The following is a 25,907-nucleotide window of genomic DNA, read 5'->3' on the forward strand; positions in this document are numbered from 1 at the left end:
CTTCCGTGGGTGGCAGAAGGAGCTTCACCAGACTCCCCGCCAGCAGAACCGGGCTCTGAAGCTGTGTCGCATTGGAAAGCCATCAGAAACAAGAAAGGCTTTGGAGCTCCACCAGTGGTTCCAACCCTGTGCTGGCACTTGTCCTTGAAATTGTGTTTTCTCCAGAAGCATTCATAAAACAATTATTCCTGTTCTCTCCCAACAAACCAGCTGTCTCCAGCGCTCTGCAGCACCCTGGAAGTTCCGCTGGCCAAAATTTGAAAATGTGAAAGAGGTAAGAGGATAAGGAAGGTGGGAGCAAGATGCCATTAATGCCCAGAACTCCTGAAATAAACAATAAGGAATTAGATGAATATGCCAAGACAATGTCTTCCTTCAAGAAGAGTTAAACTACAGCATATTAAAGCATTACCAACTGCCCCCTCAACTACTTAATGGCAGGACATGCAAAATACCATGTCAACTTTCTCATGTGTTTTCTGACAAACATCCTTGACTGAAGAGCAACAGGGGTAACACAAGAAACACAAATCTGTTTTTCAAGAGAAAGTCACAGAAACAGTCCTTGGGACACAGATTTTAGAATCCATGTGCTCACCCAAAGGAGAAACTGAGGCACCAGCCAGCACTGTGACAGCTCTCTCATGCCAGACACGGGACTAGAACAAATAGTTAATAAAAGATGAATTCTACCACACTCGTTACACCACCCTCCCTTCCATCGATCACCATCCTTTTTGACAACTACTCCACCAGCAATGTACTGACTGGACATATTTTATGCACAGCCATCTAGTGTAAAAACTGCATCCTAATGAAGAATATCAGTACAGCAAAATGAAATAAAAAACAACAAGATCATACTATTGATTTTTTCCATCCACACGGACTAGACCTAAATTCCCTTAGCCTGAGAAATCTGTTGAGATAACTCTCCAACACAGCACGATTACATTTCATTTAATGACTTCTCTGGATGCACGATAGGTCCTAAAACAGCTCTTCTTTTTTCTGAATATCTTTTAATAAAGTTGTTCAAGATGTGTTTTGATTTGACACCTAAACTGGTTACAGTAAAGCATTTTTTATTTTTATCATATATTCCATTGCATTAGAGGTGCGTTTATTACTCTATAAATAATTCATTCAAAGGAACTTCAGTTTAACAGCACCTAATAGACACAATCAAGGTAGCACGCTGGCAAATTTCAGCTTTAAATCAGAAGCTGATCAGTCTTCATATAAAAAAAAAAAAAGTCAACTTCTCAGAAGAAAGCATCGGTTTTAAGAAACTCAGGCATGAGCACTTAAAAATGAAGTCAATGCCTGCCAACAACTTTTGTACTAATTTATTATATTGCTTGTTTGTGCAGGAAGGGGATGAGATTTGTTTCAATCTAATCTAATACCCTTTATTTCAACAGAAACTTGAAGAATTAGAAATGACTGTTGTTCCCTCAACAATTTGCTGTGATAGAAGCTTTATTTTTCAGGTCAGCACTCTCCAGTTTTGATTGCTCAATGGGAGCGCCACAACGGCTAAAAAAAGAAGGTTCTGAAACTTTAGGAAATAGAAACTGCTGACTACCTGGTGAAGGAATAATGATTTATAATATATGAATAGGGGCAATAATTGGGTAGCAGGCTGTACTCAAAAATGCCTTAATTCACAGATCTGACATCAGAAAGTCATAATCCATCGATCTAGCCTCAGAATGATGGATTATGACTTTTTAAGAACATGTAGACATGTCAGCTTCATGAGCATTCCGGGAATTGTAGTCCAAATTGTTTTACTGAGGTCATTTGAACAATTTCAGCTTTTTCCAATAAAGCTAATGCACTAATATTTTGAAATATAAAAGTTCTGTTGGATCCATTTTTTTCTTTTAAACCCTAAAAACTCTCCAACCAAATATCACAGGTTGCCATAACCTGAGCTTGAAGAATTCTTTTCTTTTTTTTTTAATTACTTCAAGTCCATGTCTTTTTCTTACAGAGATGACAACAATTTTAAATACCAATTGGCTATTATGTCAAAAAAAGTTTTATATTCAAGTTTGGAGGTGAAAAAACAAGGTGCAAAGTGAGGGATTAATGATCATGTTTTCTTTCAGGAAAGAACTGACATATCCTATGCATGTTTCCCCCTGTGTTATTTTAAAAATATCTAATTTTTGACCTCTGACTCCTTCTTTTTTTCAACCCTGATTGGGTTTTAAACTGTTACTGAAAAAAGACATTATGATGTGAATTTAGATGAATTCTTTTATGAAAAGAAATAATACTCTTGCAATGTGTGAATACCTAGAGGTTGAAATGTATTTTTATACAGAAGCTTTTGACATTTTAAATTAAAAAAAGACATTCTTGGAACTTCTCTTTCCTCATAAAAACAAACGTGGGCTAAGGTTATTGAATAAAATATTCAGGAAAGTTCCAGAGATCCTTTCATTGAGCATCACATAGTTATTTAAAATAAACCCCAATTTCATTCATAAAAATCCATTAAAAAAATCTTTCAATGGCTTTTCTCCATTACAATTAAGTGAAACCACCTATCAATTAACAACTTCTACATTAGTCTAATTCAGTGGCTCAGATCGATAAGAGTTCTTCCAAAAATGCTTTCTGCTCCAGAGAAGTGTTGAGAATAAAAAGAAAATCCCACATTAAATATAAAATATTACTAAATATTTTTAATGCATACACATATTAAAACTATAAAAAACCTGTGACTAAAACTTCTTCCAAAGCTATAAAAACTTTATGTTATACAAGTAACAAGGGCTAAAGGGCAAAAGAAACAAACCAAACGAAGCCAGGGTTCCATATCTCTACACTTTTTCCTGGAAACTCATTTGTATCTCCTCTTGTCTAGAAGGCTGAGTTTCTCCTTCTCTGGTCTTTCCCACCTTACTTCTCTTCTTACTCACAAAATGTTCTTAAGAGACCTTATTAATAAAGTAACTACATATGTGAAGTTTCAGGGTTTTTTTTTCCTTCTGCCTATGTTCATAACTAAATCTACCACGGAAAGGAGGAGTCATGGGGCTCCTTTATGATGGCTAAAATAACTTCTTTCACTAAACCCTGTGTATACATTAAGTAAAGACATCCTGGGTCGAGTCTCAACCCAGATTTCAAAACAATGACAACAACAAGACCAAAAAAAAAAGGAAAAAGACAGCTGCAGGAAAAATAATGCCCTTTTTAGAGCAGACAGAAGCAATTTACTTCATTTTGACAACTATATATATCAAATGGCTAATAAAAATCACTGCCCTGTTACACAAACTCCTTCCTCTAAACACACCTAATGTTCTTAAAGGTCTCACATCAAGGAATCACATGACTGAAAAGCAAGTACTTCTGTGAAGGAGCCTGAAGCAGCAATCACGTTGCACAACTGATCAAGAGGGAGTACCACCCACAATTAACTTTTTGGGGGAATTACTATTGGCAGGCTGTAATTACTCACTTGGAAGGCAGGCGTGAGGACACCAGGGCCAACAGTTTTCTGCTTGTGATTTATATGTCTGAGGCAACGACCTGTGGTCAGGATGCCAGTGTGCAGCTCCCTTCAAGGAGCTTGTTGTGTGGGGCCCTCGCAGCATCCAACCAGGTTCACTATTACTTCATCACCAAACCATCTTCTACCTGAATTTTCCTTGGATCCTTTCCTTACTTGGATCCTAGCATTTACCCAGCTCAACTCAATTAAGCTTATGACATCAAATGAGACCAAGCAGGGTGGCTACAACCTTTCCAGACTGAGGAATGAATACAGCCCTAAGGATTGCACACAGAGGAGGACAGGAGCCTGGTACATTGGGTGTCTCCTGATTCCTCTTTTTTGGACCTCCCCATTAATCCTATGTCTTTTCTTATTATTAAACTGGTTGTATCCTTTCCTTGTCTCCACCGACACCACTAGCTCATTTAATATATGTTATGAAGCAGGAGTCAGATGTTAACTTTGTGTCTTTAATGATGTGTGCTTGAACCAGTGACCTTGAAGTGAAAGGCTCTGCAGATCTTTAGCATTCCCTCGATATTCCAGGCCTTTAGTCATCAAGTTTATAAGCAAAACCTGTGTGCAAAAGGAATGCTTGCTCACAGTTACTACTATGATCATTCTGCTGCAGCTTGCACTGAAAGAATATGAATTATAAAGTGCATGGGTTAGTAAAATTTAAATCAAGCAAATGTTTAATATTAAGCCATTTCATCTTTTTCCAAAGTTCGGCAAATTTATTACAAAGCATTGAAATTGCACTTCAAGCCCTAAGGGTTGCAGTGTTGGAGCCTGCCTGATTAATATAATTAAAAGAATAGCATAACTCAAAATTTATTAAATAATTAAATATATGCAGTCTTATTGTTTACTTCCAACTGATAGCATGATTTCTAGCTAAAAAGTTGCACTGCTTTAGTACCTGATGAGTTGTTAAAGCACATCCCCTTTTCCCTGCTGTGCATATGATTAAAAGAGCAGAGGTTAAACACTGCAATAAAAAAAAATTGGGGAATTCTATTTTTGGTCACAGTTGTGCTTAGTTCTTTCTTCTCATTTTTACAATAAGCAGGTGCTGCTGAAGATGTGGAAAGTCTCATGGTAGGAGGACATCAAGCTGGAGAAGGGTAGGAAAATGCTTCCTCAGACAGAATCTTCAAATACAAGTGTTACCCCTGCTTCTTGCTCTCCCAAGACACTTGAATCACTAACAATCTGAGGGTTATGTCTTAAACTCCTTATGCTCCTTACTCATATGCAAGGACTGCCTAGGAGTTTTGGCCTCCCTACAGAGAATAGGATCCAGGATAAATACTGGAATAACCACAATTTGAAGAGAGATAATAACAAGGCAACACACCAACGCTTCATAGCAGATTCTCATGACGAGGTTTCAATTTGAGGAGGAGGTAGCAGTCCTCAATCCCAGGGAACATTAAAATTACAGGCATTCCATGGCAGGGAACAGGCTGTGGGATGCTCTTCCACATCTTTCAGGTGGGAAAGGTCCCTGGCATCCTTGGCGATACTGAAAGCACCAGTCCTAGAGGTCTGGGACTCCTGGCAGAATTAACTTCTCCCTTCTGGAATTGCCAAGACACACTTGAATAATAACAAACCAACCTGGAAGCATCGCCAGAAAACAAACCCCAAATACACTGGGCTCAAGTGTCCATCAGATTACTGGACATACCTTCTGAGGTCTGACACAGAGCAATGCTCAAATCTATGTAGCATAAAACTCCTCCCTCACGCAGTGTTTGTGAGCCACTTGCATGTGCATAGCCAGCAAATGCTGGCTGGCAAACTGAGGGGTCCCAGAGGTCACAGAGACACGTTTTACGGGATGGAAACCTAATTTTCTTTATGCTGAAACCACAGGAAAAAAACCCCTACTTTTTCTGCAAATGTTGCCTGCATATCTCCTTCATCCAGTGTACTGATCAGCTGCCCCTCCCAATACATGAGGTGGAAAGCCAGTGACAAAATTAAAACAAGTTGGCAAATGTACCTATACATACATATTTCATGTTAGCACAGTTATGCTTTAGAAATTATGGCAACAGCAATAGAATTCCGCTGCTGTGATCATGGATAATCAAAGCAAGTGAAAAAAAAGCCAGTGCTGAAATATTTTCAAAGGTATGAAAGTCTTTACTGTTGTGTAATTTAAATTTACTTGCCATCACTTGAAATTTCCTTTCGTCTGCGTGATTAGAATTTAAATGCTCCCAAAGCATATTAACAAATATAATTCCTGTTATATTGCAGAAATACTGCAGCAACCTCCTCTTCATGTTGAAAACTAACTAGGCTCCTTAATTCACTACAGAAAATACAAAGCACAATTAGTTAAAATGTTTTCAAATGAAGTCTTATTTGGGAATGACCCACAAGATGAACCAATCCAGCACTTCATGTTCTACTTATACAGACATACAATACACTCACACATCACAAAGCTGTAGTAGTATTTTCTACAACTGTAAATATGAGATGTTTGCATTTTAGGGAGAATATTTTTTAATGCAATAGCTTCCATCTTGAGGAGCAATTTTGCCAACATTACACACCGTGGTAATGTTGTGTCTATTTTAGATACAATCCCAGAAGTTCCCCTGAAATTACTTGGGGCACAGGGGATTGAGGACACCTGAATTGGACTGTAAATCTTAACTGCACACTCGAAATTTATACCTGACAACAGTAACAGAAGGACAGACATTAAACGTCTTCTCTTGGGTTATCCTATGATAAATTTGTCTAAAAGTCTCCATCTCGAGAATTTCTTTTATTTTAAAATTCAAGATGGTTTTGATAGGTAGAAATCACTGTTCCAAGAGAAGAGTTCACCAGAACACTAGAGTCACACTAGAGATTTTATGCAGCCCAAGTAAACTGGGCTTTAACAGGGAAGTACTTGACACAGTCAGTCTGACACCCTGGTAAAAATGAAGCTGCAATACCCTCCTGCACCACCACTGCTTATTGTAGCATTAGTCAAGTTTAGTGTACTCTTACTGAGCACCTTTAATTTTTCCCCTGGCATACTGATTTTACCAGACTTGACCCACAGAATCCTGTAAGTGGCACAAATCTATAAAAAATGACCTTTCATACAACTGAATGCCACTGAGCAGGGTTTAGTTTGCTAACAGTCATGTTACTTTTTCTTTACTCTGCATCCATTCTTCCCCAACTGATTTGGTGGAAAGAGAATATGAAAATTAAAAAAAAAATAATCAAATTCTATGTCTGTATAGGTTAGAGTTATTGATATTTAGCTGATCAAGCAATTTATTTTGCTACTAAAATTGCTAGTATGCTAACAGATAAATGTTAGGGAAGAAAGCAGGTTTATCTTTTTAATTGTATTTGTTCACTACGAAATGAAATGAGAACAATTCATAATCTAGTCTGCAAAACAGTAAATGTATTAAAATGGCAGCTGACCTCTGAAAAACTTTAGTGCCTAATTTCCAGCTTCCAGAGCAACCCACAGCCCACCATGTCCTGATGACGTTTAATGCAGTCTTTAAACTTTCCTGTTACCTAAACAAGATCCCTTACTGCAGATTCCTACATTTTATGCTAATCCATATGGTTTGCTGCTTATTAGTTTCTGCAATGTTCCTGCTACTATGAAAGAAAAAAACCCCAGCAATCCACAAGACAAATTCTCATTTTATCTTGCACTTGTCAAATATTAAGATTCTCCTGGTCTGTCAGATTTCTAAGCTTGTCTAATGCCTGTCATTTGTATCCAAAATTAATAAAGTCTATCCATGCTGTATGATTTTTCAGTTGCTCTGATTCTGATTATACACAATAATTTGTAATTTAAATTCACAAAGATGTGCCAATGTAGCAATGTGTTTGTGTTGTCAGTTTTAAACGCTTGGCCTTTTTGACTCATACCAAAGCCCTGCTCTTTCTCACTACAAAGTTCCAGTAATGCTTGGACTGACCAAATTATTCCTGGTAATTTGATTATGTACCCTCTTTCTTTTATTATTTATCCATTTAACTGCGGTTTGATCAGAACAAAGAGACAATTAAATATACTGCAATAAAACCAGTATGAATAACAAGAGTAGGAACTGAAGTCAAACCAGCAGTAGTTCAGAAACACACAGAGATAAGACTGAAATCCTGTCTTTACCTTCTCCTATTGTGTTTGGCTGTGCCAGGGTTGCAAAGAAAACGAGATTAATTTTACAGTCAGTAATTCAGGGAGTTGTATTTGCGAGCAAGAAGGAGGGACAAAAGACAAAATCACGGCAAAACGAGTAACATTTGGCTCCTTACTTCCGCCTTGACAATTGCTTGATTTCTCAAACAGAACATGATTATTGAACAGAAATGAGTGGTTCAGTGCCCAGTTACATACCAGGATGCACACAATGCCAAGAGACTCCAGGGCAGGCGTGTTTCCAGGGAACTGCCAGGGCTGTGTGACACTGGTACCTCAGGTGCCCAAGGGCCATTGTGACACTGCAGGCCTCGGAGGGCACCACAATGGACCATCAGTAGGATTATTTAAAAAAAAACAAACCAAAACCCAAACCAAAACAAAAAACATAAAGAGAAAAGTCAGCAACTTAGACTCTAGCCCTCACTTTCTTTTAGTCTAGACCTGCCGGGACAACAGTAATGGTAACATTTGAAAATAGTCTTACCATGGCAAGCCTAAGTGAGGGTAAAACCTTTCAATACTTCAGTGGGAATACGATCATGACAGGTAATTTAACATTTCTCCAAATGTAAATCTTCAACTACATCCTAACTCCTGAGGAATACAAAAAGCTAGCACGGTATCTTCCTTAGAACAAAAGAAAATCATTAAGATTCTAAATGTATAACAGACAGAGACAAAAATGATAAGCGGGTGTCACGAATACAAAATGAATGCTAAGAAAAACTCTGAGAGAATGTGAGGCAGATATTCAAAGTAGAATAATCTCCAAGGAACATCCCTAGCCCTCCTCCATTTTATTAAACCACAGTACCACACACATTGTTGATGGTTGCAATGTATTAATAACACACAACATTCAGTACATCTAAAGAGGTAGACCTGAATTCCAGCCTGTTAGTGCCTGAAACGTGTCCACAGCCTTGATCAATCCAAAATTCAAGACTTCTCAAGCACAGGATGTTATTACAACTCTGAGACCATATTTGGATGGCCTTCCTATAAATGAAGCACACAACATTCGTCTTTATCTCTTAGAATCTATGCCATTTCCTTAGACTGTGTTCACAAGCCAAATTTGAGATGCACAGTCAAAATAAACTACAGAGCAACTGCACAGCAGACATTGTTCTTTGCGTAGTGTTATTTGAATAGAACGGAGACAATAAAACTTTTACCAAGCTCATGAATTCTAACACTAAGAAAATAATTAGAGGTGTATTACCACGTAATTGATGCAGAATGTTCTGTGCTGTGGGAGTAGTAAGAATATTTTCTGCAATATGTTTTTACAATGTTGTTGGATTCTTGTCGAACCAACCAAAAAGGTCAGAAGGACCACTTGTCATAAAAGTGGAGAGCAGAAAGTTGATGTATTTCAGCTGGAAACATCTGGGTTTATTTGGGTTTTATCCTGGACTCAGCACCATCAGCAATGTAACTGCAGAACCCACACAGGCTCTGGCAAAGGCTTTGCAGTCTGAGACAAGGACAAAATGGGAGGATGAAATCAGCTTGGGAAAAAAAAAAAAAAAGACAAACTCTCACCACCTTACCATCTTAAAGTCAGCCAAAGAGTCTGCCCACTCTCATAAGTGTGAAAAAGTAAACATTAAGTATAAATAATTAAGTATTCCTTTTCTCTGCTTTAACTTGATCAAGAGGAGTTTCAGGATGAGTTCACTACCAAATTTTCAACAGAGCAAATGGGAAGCCAAACCATAAACTACTTCAGATAAAAATCTTAACCATGAAACACACCAAAGGGTTCCAGCTGCCGTCTTTTCAAGCCCACCCCAGGGAGACACAGTATATTCTACCTATTCAATGCTGGTTTTCTGAGTGCAATGCTGGAAATACATAATGAAGTCTTAGGTTCAAACAAATAGCATAGGGACTTGGTTCTGGCCCTTTTCTCTCCTATCTGCACAGTCATACATGGGCTACCTCAGCTTGTTCTCTTTGGGTGCTCACCAGGTGGAGGGAGAGCACACTACACCCAAGTATGTACATGGCTTCCAGCACCATTTGGCAGCTCCTTCCCATATTTCTGGTGCCTTACAATATTGCTGCAGTGTATTCAGACTCTCGTGAAAAAATCAAGCATTATGCTTTGGATAAAGTCCATCCCTTTGTCAAATGTTTTCCTCATTCAAGCCATTAATAAACACATTTTGAATTATTACATTGAAGTTAAACGATGTCGAAGTCTTTCAGAAGTCTAGCAAGCTGCAAAGAACAAATAATACAAATGCTGAAGAAAACAGTTGTTTTCTTAATATTCTATTTACACAGCTGGGATCTTCGGAATTTTATCCATCTGTATATTTAGTAAGCAAGGCAAATTAATGCTTAGAATTGCCATTTCCTAAGTGAAAAACAAACCAGTAAAATGAAAAGAAGGCTCCCCCACAGTCTGTCTCTCTCTGCCCCATTCCAGATAGACACGCACACCTCCCCCGTAGCCATGAAGCACGAAATAACTGGAGAGGATTCTTCACAGACAGATGTAATTTATAACAAAGACAGGAAAAGGCAACCCTAACTCAGAGCTTGCTGCCCTTCCTATAAAGTTCACCTCCTTACCAAGAAAAAGCAGAGAATAATTTGTTTGGTTTCTGTACTCAACTCCTTTTTCTTTTATTGTGAAAAGTTTCCATTGTCCTTTTATGTTTTGATTATTGAGTAAGTTTAGAGACTTGCCAAATAGCCCTAGATTGTTAACAGACCACCACTATTTAACTTTGAATGCTTTAACAAAATAAAGGCACAGTTCACATTAATATTCTATGCCCTCGTTTTATTTATTATCTTTTCTTTGAAATTTAAACAATTTTCCTAGCTAAGGTTTATTAAATGTAAGCCTAAGTAGCAATATAAGTTACCTCACATACCAACCAGACATCCTATAAAACTCAGCTTTCTAAAGAGTAACACCACATTTTGCTGAGCTTAGCATATTTATAGGAAATCAAAATAACTTTTATGAATTAAAAATGCAAATACATCATATTCAGTGTTGAGCAGAAATACTTTATGTTGTATCTTATGACAAGTTGTAAAATTCAAGGTGAAATTAGAAGACATGCAAACTTTCCGGTGCATTTTAAAAAGGAACTTTAAAGGATTGCAAAACTTGTATTATTTAGACTTGGATTACATTTGTCCTCGTAACATCAACTAAAGGAATAAAAATTTATTAAAATGTATATTGATTATAAATCACCACAGTAAAGAAATGTCATGCTGTTTATTTATATGAATAAGGTCAACATGTTATTCATAACATAAGGTCACAAGATGTATGAATTTGATACATAACTATTCACCCATGGGGATACATTCCCATGAAATATCACATCACTTGCCCATTCCACAGATACTTTTATGAATACAATTTAATCTTCAACATGATGAAAAGCTGCAGACAAAGGTAGGGGATACAAAAATAGTTGTTCATTGTAGCATAAGTTCATGAATCTGTTTGCCAATTAACAAAAATTATGCTGGAAATTTTGAAAATAGGGCAATTGCTCTGGAAAACCAGTCTACAGTAAGTTACGCTGGACCAGCAGGTACCATTTTGGTACCTTCTGGCAAATAACTTTAAAAAAAGGCATCTAAATTTGAACCAGCAAAATATAAATGAAATGTGGCACCTTCTTGAATAACTCCTTGATCCCTGCTATGTCACATGGAAGAGTTTAACACTGAAAACAGCATCATCCTGCAGCAGACAATACATTGGGTTCAAAATAAAATGTGTCCCTTTGTTTTTGGGGGTTTTTTTGTTTTGTTTTGTTTTGTTTTTTGGCAGATTCCTTTCAAATGTTCTTTGAACTACCTAAAAGTGAGGATGGAGTTCGTGCAAATAACCTCCTGCCAACATGCCAGCAGCAGCCTACCTGGCTCTCACCAGCTCATGTACAAAGCTCTTTCAACAGTTTGCCATGTTGGCTGACCTAGAACCCATTTCCTCGATTCCTGGCTCCCCAATAACATCCCTTAGGGAAAGCTGAGGGCACACCACAGATCCCAGAATCATGCAGACTTTGCTCCTGCAGAGCCATCTACACTCTGTGGCACCAGGATGGAGCCTGGGCTCTGAAAAGGTCTTTAAGAGCACTGCTTTGGTGTCAGGGAGTTTAAACACAGACATGTAAGAACAGCAATTCTGTTAAAAGTGTTTATTTTTCTGTTTTAAACTGGAATTAAATCAAACTGCAAAAATCTTAGAATCTTCTATGAAACAAAATTACTCATCTTTGCTCAGTTCCAAGTACTTTGTTTTATGCTGGTCAAGTAAAACAAGTAGAACTCCCAAAGGGCATCAACAGAGTGAGCTATTCAGGAATACAAGAAAAGTAAAACAAAATTCATACCCTAATAGTCTGCCTTCAGTTACTTTGCTTAACCACTTTAAAATTCATCCAAGTCAATACATTTCTGCCAATCTCAATGGCTTCTATTAAAATTTACATCTTGATTGATAACTATTTTTAAACATGTGCTCTAGTCTTCTGATATAGCACTTAATCATTTGGATTGTAGAATATTCTGATGAATAGCAGAAACATGCTGTCATTAACATACTGACTGTCCCTCAGTTAAAGCCTGCAATTCCTAGTTGACCCGCATTCCAGCAAATAAACAAGTCATTAGGGCCATTATCACAACTATGTATGTTTACATGCATCCAAACACACACACACAGAAATCAAGCCTCTTTCTAAATAAATAATGAAAAAACCCATAGAGCACATCTGTGTATATATTAATTCCTGCACAGTTCCAGAAATGTTTTCATGCCAAGAATTCAAGTTTTTTTTCCTCTCTCTCTTATTTAACATGATACAGTCAAAAAATGTGATGCTTTGTCAAATGAACTAAAAAGTTATGATGGGCTTCAATTTCTTTTTTTTTTTCCAGTGTCTTTAGCTTTTCATCCTCCAGGGTGCTGAACAATGTGACCCCAGTCACTTCTCAGTTTAACTCTGTGTATGGTGAATAGGTCCATTGAAATTAAAGTTCCGAATTTCTCAAAAAGAGGCGCTTGTTTAAAGGCTGGCTGAGTCAGAACCATCGTGCTCAGCAAACTGAAGGCATAGCCTATGTCAGCTATTTGGCAGTTTTCCTGCCTGAATTCTCTTCTTTCGTGACTTCACGCATGTTACTGAGTTAAAGAGCAGGTTTTGTTTTGTATTTGATGTTTCCTAAGAAAATAATTTAAAAAATATTTTGTTAATCATTCTCTAAAGCATTGTAAAAGTACTCAGCACTGGCTTAAGAATTCCACCAGCTCCCTGGAGCTCTCACAGTCTTTCAGGGCAATGCAGTTCAGCTACCAAAACTCAGGAACATTAAAATTGCTGTAGAAGACCATCAGCATGTGACCTACATGGAAATGTAACTGCTAAAGGCCAGTGTATTTCCCCTGCTGGCAAATGAGTATAACAACAACAATCTCTGAAAAACAAAGGTAGTTTCTATTGTGCAAGATATGCTTAAATATTTGAAGTAATACTGCATACAATTCCAACAGACTCCATTTTTCAGTCAGACTAATCACAAGTCCTTCAAGATCTCTCTGGTTATAGCCATAGCAAAGCTTCAAGGTCATCTTGATATCCGTGATTTTTGTCACAAAACCCACTGGCTCTGCAGCTGCTTATTTCAGTAATCCTGTCTTGGGTATGACACTCTTCTGCAATGGATATCAAAAATTTCCCCTCAGACATCAAAAGACCAAGTACCAGTTTGCCAGTTTTAAACATTCATAATCACAAAATAATGAACCTACTCCTGAAACTGTAGTTTTGATCTTCATAGCAGTAAAGGTTTGAGGAACTTGTTTTGAAGGAAAAAATAAATAAGAGCATGGAAATGAAAGAGAAATGGAATGTAACACAACATCGGTTTATCAAAGATACATGATGCCAGACTAATTTCATAGTTTATTAAATAACTAATTTTCTAGACAAAAGCAATGTGAGAGACATGATCAATTCATGAGCGGGCAGGAATATCATACAGATGGGACTGAATGGCCTTGAAGACTATTCACTCTTGTATTCAATGACAAATTGGGAGGTGACATTGTGGGGACATAATTTTTTTAAAACCTACTGTGCACTGGGAGTACCTCAGCTGGAAAATACAGTAATAAAGGAGAAGCAAAATAGCAGATGTATAACGAGGCAGCCACATGATACAGGTATAAAATGTGCTTCTAGTACCTATCATGTAGGTTATTCCCAGCAGAGGAAAAGAAAGCACTATTGATATTTTACAAGGCCTTGCTTTTATCTCAGCAACAATATTATGTCAGTTTGGTCACTTATGTTCAAACAAAACTGATTTAAAGTGGAACAATTATAGAAAAAGGCCAACAGGATGACTAGAGGCTGGTACCTTTGGAAGAATATATGTATCAAAAGTCTACCTTGAAAGCAAAGATTAGAGAAGGTTGGCTTTTCTAGTCTAGTTAAATGAAGGCTGACAATAAGATTGCTGCCCCTTTATACACCAGAAAAATAAACACTGGGGATGGAATGAGAGCTAAAGGTCAATACTGGCACAAATTGGCACAAGGACAAATGCACATAAGCTCGTCATGAATACACTCAGACTAGAAATTGAAGTTTTATAACCATTACAGAAACCAGGCACCAGGGCAGTTTTCTAACTGGCAGAGCAAAGACAAAAAAAGTTAACTTTTCAAACTGGAGTTTGACAAGATTCTCAAGAGAATTATGTGTGTTTCCCTATGAGAAAGAGGCAGTAGAGCTGACAATTGAAGACATCCCTTCCAGTCCTACGCTCCTCTTGGTGCCTTTGCCATGGTGATATTTACAAAACAAAGCTACAGAAAATCAACTCACTGATTTTTAAGCATTACAAATATCTGAAACCCCCAGGCTTTGAAAAGCACTCCATTAGCTGGGGAATGAGTCTCTCTCAAGTGTGAACTGATACGCTTATGGAAATGTTCTGTTTTCACAGATCTTTAAAATGCAGTTCTCAAGAAATCATTGAGCAAATTTGTTTAAACAATGATTGATTAACTAATCCAAATATGCAACACCTAATGATGATTACATATCAAAGTCAAGTCCCAGACTTCAGGACTTTTGCCATCAGAAAAAGAAAACACCCTTTATTAGCTTTCAAATAATATATTCTTCCTATTTGCCCCTTTAAATTCAAACACAGAAGGGATTTTGTTCAAACTTAAAAAAAAACAGAAAACAACCCAACCCACAATTGGATAACGACCAGACATGGTCCAAAAGCTTAATATTTCAGAAAGTAAGGAGTACATGGAAAGAAGGCATTAATGGAAACTGTTTTGGAACTCTAAGTACAGAGGATGATATCTAGTGACTGCTATAATACTGAATCTGCACTGCCATTAAACTTAATCTTTGATATTTTTATTGCAACCTGACCCACTATGACATCTCTAAAGAAAATTACATTGTACGCTACTATTTCAAGAAGTCAAACTTAGCTAGTCATCTGGGCCATAAAATAGCAGATTACTCCATCAGGCTGGCTAAAGCAACTAGGAATAAAACTAGATTTACCAACCACATTATTTTTATTAGGAAATGTTTCAAAGCAGACATAATCCCAAAAGACCTCAGCCTCATTCCATCCAAAAATACACAACAGAGAGCAGCAAAAAACATGAACTGCAGTATAAGGTACAATTTGTAAATGTGAGAAAAAAATTACAAGATGTGCTGTAATATATCATCCTATCAGAGCAAAATAAATTAACTGAACATAGAAATAGAAAAGAATAAAAACTTCTACGCAATTCATGTATTAACAATTTAAACCTTTGTTATAAGATCTGACATGTGTTAATAGGAATTGCTCCACTGAATCCCTGCACATCAAGATTTAGTCTGTAGTCCTTTTGCTTTCCTTGAAATTGCAGGCTAATATAGGTGCACTAAATCACAGCAAGAGAGCAAAACCTCCAGAACAGGCGAAAGGAAAAAAACAGCCTCTTTAACAACAATATTTCTGAAGAATCCTGGTATGTTAGCACTATATGCATTTTATTTTGGATCACAGCCAGAGAACAGCTAAAGCACAGCTTCTTCTGTAATCATTCTAAATAGGGGGAACTGCTCATAATAGTAACAGGAAAAAAAGCAATAAATTTACTTGGCAATCTTAACACTTCTCAGCAGTTCCTTGTACCGTCATGTTTTCTAACAGGTATTCATGCATACATAATATATAGGTCTTTGTAGATCTGGAACGAAGGAGAAGTAAGGGATTTGATAACTGGAAAGGCAAGTTTTAAATTTTAAATACTGTCAAAGTAGGTTAGAAGTGTGATGTGTGTTTTATCATCTAACCAAGCATTCATGTCTTTCTGTTTTAACCTTTTTTTTCCTAGGCAATATGATCACCTCAGGCAGTTTGGGGTTTGAAGGCTTTAGCCAATGCAAGAAAAAAATATATTTAAATTAGCTAGGCATTTGTTACTTTTTTAAAGACTTAAACACTGTATTTTAAGTGTCTGTATTTTACAAAGGTTGCTCCATTATGCTAGCTGCATCAAATGCAGAATATTAATCAGATTGTGAAGCTCCACTAATTATGTGCTACATTTAAATAACTTAAATTTTGTTAAGTGGCACAGGCACAGATATTGTATGCATAATCTGACTTTTGAGTCATTTCCCTTTTCTTGTCTGATTTTATTCTACACAGGAAATGACAGGGTCATTTGGAAATAACTGCAGTGAAAGATCAAAAAGGAAACCTGATTGAGAACACTGTATAATTGCCTGTGCTAGAGAAAAAAAAAATTCCAATGAGTTTACAACCCATCGCTATAAGATTTCTCTGGAAAACACACACTGCGGTTTCTCTGAAAGGATATCCATTAAAACACCGAGTACGGCTTTTATTTGTTGTAGCTGCATCTCTTTTAAAGGAGCAGCTCTTCTCGTTAGGCTGTTGGGCTTTTATTCAGTAGGTAATATTTTCGGCACACATTTCACTGAGCTAAAGCCATTTCAGTGGAAGCAAATCAATTCTGTTGAAGCAAGTCATTTCACTGACTTGTCTCAAAGTGTTCATTTGCAAAAGGAGATAATACTGTAATTAAGCTCTTGGAACACCGTGGTTCTTGCTATTTGGACAAATCTGGCCATTACAATTTACAGTGCCCTGTTCCAAAAGAATAGGCTTTTATTGCTGGAGCTAAAAGAAAACTTTTTAGACATTAATTGCACTCAACGTCAGGATCACATCCAGCTGTGGGCTGTGCTGTCTGGAGTGGCCTTCTTTTTTTGTAAGACATTGGTCTACATGGCAGGACTGCAGTCAGCTTTTCAGCACAGATTTACTGTCTACTTTCAGCACAGAGAGATCCCAATGGATCTCCTGTTCCCTGAGCAGATCCACTGCAGAGCAGGTGACTCCAGGTGTGCTCCTGCCACAGCAACACACACCAAACCATGGCAGCCCCACCAACTCCTCAGGGTCTGAGCTGCTCCTCCAAGGGACTGGAAATACAGAAGTTTTGCTCTCCTTTATGCATAAGCATTTCTAAATATAACAAAGTTGTAGCAAAAGAGCTTGAATTCACCTCTCATCACACTTTAACACATAAAGCAAGTACAAATAATGCCATAAATTTGTATGTGCAGCTTCAATGCCTTCAACTGTTACTTATTGAAGAACAATGCATCACCCTATCAAAATAGACTCTAGCAGAATATAACCATTGATTTTCTTGGGTGTTGGAGTGTGGTTGGACAAATTAAAAGCTCTCTGCCATGTAACTCAGAATACAAAATGGATTAAACTGAAGTGCCGCCATAGGTAAGAAATGGCCATAAAGGAGTTATGGCTAAAAACTGTCTGCAGGCTTTTGTGACAGTTATAACTGTAGATGGCACTTGTTGCTTTGATGGATCTTCACCCAAGTCATTCCCAGCAATCCATTTCTGCCATTCCCTGGAGGAGGTGGTACCCTCAGCAGAGGTGGTGCTCCCCAGCACCTGTGCAGGGCAACCACCCTTCCGTGGCTGGGACTGCCTGTGCTGATCTCACCCACCACAAATGGGTTTTAGGAAAACACAGACATGTTTCTTTTACTCTAGTTTAAAACTGATATGATATATTACCCAAATTTACACAAGAATTACTTAATCAAAGCCTCGTTAAAATCAATTTTACCAGTTAGGAAGTGCTAACCACCCATTGATCTGAGTAGCTAATATAAAACACCCACTCTAATATAGTAATTCTTAAATCCTGCTCCACCTATGTATTGACAGTTTAGTCACTGATTGCATCATAGTTGGAATTTCATCCCACCTTAGAAATTATAAGAAAAATTTCCAAATATTTGCATCCATGTCAAGAAAAGTCCTCTTTTATAATACGGCTATTTAAAAGCAACACAGAAAGAAATTATCCCACATCATTTACGGAGTCCAACCACCAGCTCAAAGTGTAAAGAAAATTTCCCGGTGCATTAATTTTAACTTCACTGTGTACTGATAAGCTAAAATATAAGTGCCATCAAAAAAATTTCACTACTGTGCCTCTCTGAGCAATCAGTTGTCTCCTCATACAAATTTAAAATGTAAATATTTTTCAATGTATTGTAACATATATCCTCAAAAGTCACAGTGAGGCCAAAGAAAGGTTTATTTGATTAACTGAATCTGTCCATTTGATTAAAGGCCACATCCTGCTTCGACACATTTTCCTATGTATTTTTTCACATGCAAGTCAGAATACATGACAAAGTTTACAGTCAAGCCACCTCACTGCTATTAACTGAATGCTTTCAAAATGCTCAATTTCTAGCTTGCTTGTTTCTTTACAGTCAGTATAATTAACTGTTGTGGCTACAGCAGAAGCCAAACTCTGTACATACACATGCATACATAAATATTAGGGCTGTGGTCAGACTGGGCTTGGTACGCAACCTCTTCTGATTTTGATTGCTGGTTTTAAAATAGAACCAGGCTCATGCATTGCTAATTCAAATTACATGCATCAACTTATAAATACATACACAAAAGTGTTCCTGATTTAACACAACTAACAGCTTAACCAAGCAGTGCATTTACACTTTTTTGAAATCCAAAATTAATCTTGAATACGAGGATCAAAACATCTAACTTGTGTTCTTTAATCAGCCATTTTACGTTAGTAACGTAGTAATGTTGACATGAAGTTGCTTTGAGCAATATAAAACATATGCCAGGGTGCACTCGTTAAATAACTCTGCATAATGAGTTCCATCTATATAAATGACTCACCTCATCACTTAACTCAAGTCCTCTAGGATGTTGGAAGAGGAATTCATACACTCTATAGTATTTAAATAAGCTGAAAAACAAGAGAATACAGACTATTACAGTTGTAAATCTTCGGAAAGATAAAAATATTACAAATTTTGTTAAAGTAAGGGTTACCCTCCAGCGTGGTAATACTCCAAATTCTAAAAAGAACCCGTTGTTTAACTTCAGGTACAACACGCAGCATATTTAGTTTGCAGAATATACTATCACATGGCTGTAGAAAATGCAGTATGATACTTAAAAATACATCCACTTAGTCCTTACAAAATTGAAGTCTGAGAAGACAAAGTTCTACTCTGAAAAAAGTAATTCCTGAAACACTTATCACCAGGATACTTATGCCTTTAATATCAGCAATAGCAGACAAGAGGGAAACAAAGCCAAATCAACTTTCAGATTCTGGGATGGGCTGCCAGTCCAGGGAGCAAGTTTGATCTTAGAACACCAAAACAATAAAGAATGGAAGCATTTATTCTCTCAAGGTCACTTTGCAAAATCAGCTTAGTATTTCCTCAAAGACAAACTAAAAAACTAGATTGACACACAGCAGTTTTGTGTATTACAACAGAAGTAACTTTAAATAGACTTTCTCAATGGCCCAAAGTATTTATCTTCCTTAAAACATGTATGGTTTTCCTTTTCACGTGTTTTAAATAATTTTCCTTGTTTCCTTTTCTAATGATCAATGATATGGCATTTGTTTAATCAAAGGTTTTGTTTGTCACAGTCCATCTGTTACAATTACTTCTCCTCTTAAAATCATGATAGAGAACTTCTGGCTTCTGTCACATCATTTTGGCACACAATTTAAAACACAGCTCTATGATTCCATAGCAAGTCCAGGCTGACGGACGATTCCAAAAGTTTATCACACTCCTGCCTGATGTATCCATGAAAACTACAGCAATATTTGCAGGGAACATCTGTTAAGTGGTTCTTGTGCTTTCTGGCTAGGGACAGGACACAGGTTCTTCTCTTAAGAGAGCCACTGGTGGGTCAGCAATGCCTCTTGCCTTGGTACCTGCAAGGCCTGCAGAAGTTTGGCTACCATCAGCTACAGGCTCCCTTCCCCCAAACCCAAAACACACAGGCAATTAATTAAGTTCTTACAGTATTTGCCATTTCATTTGCAGTACCTTTTTATTGTAGCACTTCACCAGAGAATTTTTGACATGTTTCAGTGGATATAGAAATTATGTTTAAACAGACTTCAGGACTTAACCTGGAAATGACTCACACCAATTTATGGAAATACACGTCCCCTCACATACACATCTATTATTTGGCAAAATTTTAGCGGGGACTACTTGAAAAAAAGACAACAAAATATTTCATGAACATCACAGACACACAAGAAAAATGTCATACATCTTTCCAACTGCATTGACAGAAAACAGCTTTTCAGACTTTTTTCTTTTACTTATTCCAGTGGTTTGGAAATGAGCCAGATTTACAGTACCTAAAAATCAGGTCCTTTTCCCTTCCCCTCCAAATGTATTATGATATTCTTAATGGATTATGTTACAGGTACAAGTAATTTATAATATCCCCCCAAAATACAAGTAATTATATTTGGCATTTCTGAATTTTATGTTTTTATTTTTAAACAGAACTCTGTTCAACCTGGCACTCCTAACCCTGTATCAAGGAAAGAATTCCTCCATCTAACGCTCTTTACATCAAATCACGTAAATTATACATCAGTGTTTATTTTGAAAAAGCACTATGGTTTTCTTTATTTTATCGATATTATAGAAAATGCTTTTTTGTTTCTATCTGTTATGAACAATTAAAAAATTCCATACCAGTGTTTTTAGCAATTACACAAAAAAATTTTGCTTGTGTAAGTAAGATTAAGAATAGACCCTTTTATGATGTCATAGCAGAATCTGAAGGTGATTAACAATGACATATTTCCCCAGCTCCACTGCTTCCTGAAAGAAAATGTCAAGAGCTATGTTGATGTGTGTTTGCCCAAGGAGACAAGATAAAAAGATGATAACTGTCACCTTCCACCAAACCTGAAGGTGTCATTATAGTTGCTGCACAGTTTGTGCCAATGTAGTTAAGCATTTGTCCCTGTTTCCATTATAAATCTCATGGGTTTAGAGCTCATCTGTAAAAATGTGATCTGAACTACAACATGTCATACTGTCTTGAATGGAAAAAAAAAAGGTATAGGCCTATCATTTAAAATAAAACAAGAAAAAATGTTGAAGTGATACATTAATTTTGAATTGTAATAAAACTCAGTCAACCTATTTTTCAGTTCACAAAGTTCAAAGTACACCCATGTAAGTTTGCTGATTCCGTTCTTATTTGGGAAAAAATATTCCAATGACTGAAATAATGGAATGCATAAACTGGACATACACAACACATTTCAGTGCTTGTGTGTATATCCATGACCTTGCAACAGCACGCATTTGTAATAAACTGAGCAGTTTGAACATACAAACACAAATCTGGCAGCCAAAATACCATTCTGCTGCAAAAATCTTGTGGCGATTGTATTCCTGCCCATTTAATACTTTGGTGGTAGAAGGATGGAGCACCTAATCTCTCGGATGAAATTCTTGTGACTGTGAAGGAATTACTTCATGGACAAGATATCTCTCAATGGATAATTTACAAAAGAGCTATAGACATGCTGTTTGGAGAGAACATTTGTTCCATATAAATACACAAAAGACACAGACAGGAAGGGAGAAGTAAAAGAAGTTGAGTGAGACATCTCAAATGCCAAGTTTCCTTTTAGTTAAGGGCTAGTACTTGGCAGGACATGGTTTTGCCTTGACTACAGAAATTTGAGATTTAAAGAGATGTTCCCATTTCATAAGGGAAGAACCTGAAGTTTTTTTGTATTTTCCATGAAAAAGAAGCAACAGAAAAAAATCAGAGAGCAGGAGAAAGAGACAAATTTCATAGCCAGTTGTAAGACAAATTGCCTGTGATGGGTTTAAATCTCCTGTCTGAATCCAACTGAAAGGCTCACAACTATTCTAATATTTTTGCCTGTCTTCAAGAGGAAATACTTTTCTGCATTCAGGAAAACACTCTAAAAAAAACCCTCTTTGACATGTTAAACTTTTCCTAGCAAAAGAACAGTCTGATAATTCCCAACAAATCTATGTACAGATCAGTTATGATCTCACTCAGTTTTTATGCCCATCTGCCACAAATGCCCCCTAACCACCATTCAGGTAAAAAAATGGGCTGAAGGGCTACAGATGCAGGACAGGATATGAGCACGTATTACAAGAGCAACTTCTTAACTGTTCATCTTTTGCTGATTTTGAAATGCAACATTTTTATGACTCATATGATTGTAGCCTTAAGTTTCACTTCTGTAAAGTAAAAAACTTTAAATCACTTAAAAAGTCCACTACAGCTGTCAAGGCCAGACAAATACTTTAGAGTTATAGACAAGACCTAAAATTCTATTCAGATGGAATTTAAAAGTAGCATGTTTTAAAAACAAACGAAGAATATTCTCCATATACCATTCTAATGGTTTCCTTTTATTACTCAAAACAAAACCCAGAAGGAATATTTTAAGCAGAATCTTACAGTTTGATAAACTTCCAGTCTAAATTTATTTTCTGGGCTTTGACATCTGAGGCTAGATCTTTACTGCTACTTGCATATTCTCTCTTCTTTTTAATGGTTTAAGGTTTGAGCTGTGCAGTATGTTGGCACAGTAGGAACACATCCAGTTAAATAACAGCAATTTAATAATAATTTTTAATATATGAATTATTTAATGATTTGATATTTAATAATAACAACAATAATAATTTTATCAGTAATTTCCCCACCGTGTTATATTACTTAAATAAGAAATAACAGATTCTGTAGAAATAAATACCTGTTAATGAAGTAATCAATGATTGCTTTGCCTTGCTCAATGCTGAAGAAATTTAAGTCACCTCCTTGTTCTGAATCAGTTTCTCCTATTTCAGCCATTGCTCTTTCCAATTCTTTTAAATTATCTCCTAAGGTCATATGTTTGTCTGCAAAAAAATCCCAAAGAATAAAATCTATGTATGAACATGACAGGGTGGGGGTTTTTGGCCCATTTTAATTATGAGACTTCTTGAAGTTTTAGTTATGAGCCATGACAGAACTTAAAAAGCAACAGCAGTCAAATACTTCTCTCTGTTGCCATTATTCTCATCAACAGAGTGTCCATTAAAATTCCATCACAAAATCATCAATTTGCCTTCCTAACAGAAGGATCATAATAATGGGTGTTCAAGATAGTACAGCTTGGCCTCTTACCTATGCAGAGAGAACCACAGGCAGAATGATACCAATATTTGAGATGCAGAGTATGTTTTATCTTTAAAATAAATTTACTACTGTTTATGTATTGTAAAATATTATTCTTCTGACCATGCCCCTTACAACATAACCCATTAATACAGAAACAAATATTAAAAAGTGCAACCAAATTTTTTTTAAGTGCTTACAGTCATAATTAAACTTGAATATGCATAATACCCTCCATGTATCATCAAACTTGAAGATATTTTTGCATCCCTCCAGAATAGATACTTACACTTTACTTTTTTACCCTGGAAATCAAAACTAAATGCCAAAGCACCTTCGAATTAGAATTTAAATTCTGTTTGTTAACTGTCTTGACAAAGAGGAAAATCTGAAATATATCAGTGTTTGCTGAACATATAAAAAGAAAGGATTCATCTTTCTGATTTGCACACTCCATAGGGAGTTTAAAAAACAAAGCCTCAAACAAAATTTACTTTTTTGTTTTTTATCTAAAAAATCTACAGCAAAAAATGGGGAAATATCCACCAGTGGTTAAATAGATTTATTTTCCTTACTGTTTTAGGTCTCTACTGATACACTCCTTGGTTCTTTGTGCAGAAAACAAATTAGAAGACTTATAAAACTTTTGTTCTTTATAGTTTTGCCCTTTAGTGGTACAGTAATCAAAGGCCTGAAAACTTCACCTCAGTTTTCAGTAAGAGAAGCAGCACAATATAAATAACCATAATGGAAGGGGCAAGAAAGAAATGCAGAGAATGTGGAGGAAATAGAAGCCATGGGAAATGAGGAAGAGCAATAGAACCAGAAATACCACCCTTTGTAGGGAAGTAAAGCTACAGAACAGGATCACCCAGACCCAAATCTGTTGCCAGCTCATCCAAATTTTCTCTTTCCTCTGCACACCTGATTTTCAACCCCAACTACCTCCCTTGGGAAGACTCTCACAGTTCTGTGAGGTAAGGAACACTTTACCCTCAGTGTACAAAAGAGGAATCAAATCATGTAACTCATTCTGGCTCCCAATCTACCAAAGCCTCCAGTTTTCCTTTCTCCTTTACCAGCCTTAAATGCATTTCCACTACCCTCCTCTAAATCCATTCCTCCTGCTCCATGCCAGTCTTGCTATTAGGGACAAATCAGTTTAATTCTCCAAGCTGCCTGTCTCCAGCGCAGGGAAGGGAAAGGAAAGGGTCATTAATACAGAAGACATTAGAGTTTTGCTCTTAATTGAAATGTTTGGTCTTGAAACTTGAACCAGCTGAGAACAGTAATTACAAGAAAATTCATCTCAGCCCTGGGCTACAGCGTATTTTATAAAATGGATTATTCGGGGAACTTAGTTGTGAAGAAAATATAAGAACACTCCTGTAAGCACTTAAAAACTGCATTTTCTTTCCCTAAAATCCATGTATTTTAGCCAAATCCAAATGGATTTTCACAGGAACAGCAAAAAGCAAATTCACAACCTTTGCTTGCCAAAACTCATGTCGTTACCTCAAAGCACAGGGGTATTAGAGCCGTTAAAAAAAAAAAAAAAGACACAAAATACTTTTTTTTCCGCACAGCCTCTGTCTGCAAGCCCATTGAACAGGATCAGCTGCAATTTTATGTATAAAAATTAATCCGAGGCAGACACTGCCACGGAAAATTTCATCTTAAAGAGTTAAAGTTTGGCAAAGTTTTATGCAGCTAAGATCACATTCCTGAAAAACATCAGTCAGCTTTAATAATTGGTTGTGCTACCAGCCTGTCGCGTACACATGCATTACACAGCCTCATAAAACTAATTTCTGACAGGTTTCCATTCTTCCCCATTGTTATAGTAATATAGTTAGCATATGTTAAGATACTTTCTCATTGGAGACAGGAAGGACAACTGGAATTTCAATGATCATAAAGCACGTACATGTTCTGTCAAAATTCCAAGTCAGAAAGGCCCTTGAACTAAATTACAATGAAAGAGTATAATAACTGTTATGAGCTTGATTTTAAATATTTGCCTTCTCTTTGAATGGAACTGCTGAGTCCTTTCATTCTTCCTCTGGGATGGGCTTTTCTCAACATAATCACCTTCAAAGTGAATGTTAAGCAAGCATTAGGATCTCTGAAAAAGAAGGTTTTAGAGGACACTGCTACCATTTTTTTCAAGCTCTCTCATTCCCACTAGACCCAAGCTACAAGCTTGGTTGCAAATTTCCTCATAGCCACAGGAGTTCCAGTCCCTTCATTGTCATTTTTCATCCTCGGCAGTGATGCCAGTTTACTTCCCTCACCACTCTTTAGTTAACATACATTCTGTGCCAGAAGTGCAGCATTTGCCATATAGAAAGCTGCCTGCGAGTTGACCTCCAAGGATAAAATAAATGTAATTCACCCACTGTAATGCCACAGGATGTACTGAATATCTCAAACAGCAGAGAAATGTGCCCAAGGCTACAGTGAGTCAGTCACTGAGACAGCTGGAATTGGAATTTAGGAGCTCCTTGCTCTCACACTACTGTAATTATTATTTATTTTACCTTAGCAAAGAAAAGGTCTCTTCAGGACCTGGCCC

General features: G+C 36.9%; 1 protein-coding gene across 1 annotated transcript in view; it reads right to left on the bottom strand.

The window, feature by feature from the left end:
* CABCOCO1 (ciliary associated calcium binding coiled-coil 1) overlaps nt 1–25,907 on the bottom strand; it is a 53,055-nt gene that overhangs the window by 16,802 nt on the left and 10,346 nt on the right. The window contains exons 5-6 of the mRNA XM_027694131.1: nt 22,929–23,073; nt 19,019–19,088 (exon numbers count right to left, since the gene is read on the bottom strand). Of these exons, the coding sequence (XP_027549932.1) occupies nt 19,019–19,088; nt 22,929–23,073 (215 nt within the window). The remainder of the gene's footprint in view (nt 1–19,018; nt 19,089–22,928; nt 23,074–25,907) is intronic.

The sequence above is a fragment of the Neopelma chrysocephalum genome, unplaced genomic scaffold (assembly GCF_003984885.1).
Source record: "Neopelma chrysocephalum unplaced genomic scaffold, ASM398488v2 Primary Assembly neopelma1_96, whole genome shotgun sequence".
NCBI classification, from domain to species: domain Eukaryota; kingdom Metazoa; phylum Chordata; class Aves; order Passeriformes; family Pipridae; genus Neopelma; species Neopelma chrysocephalum.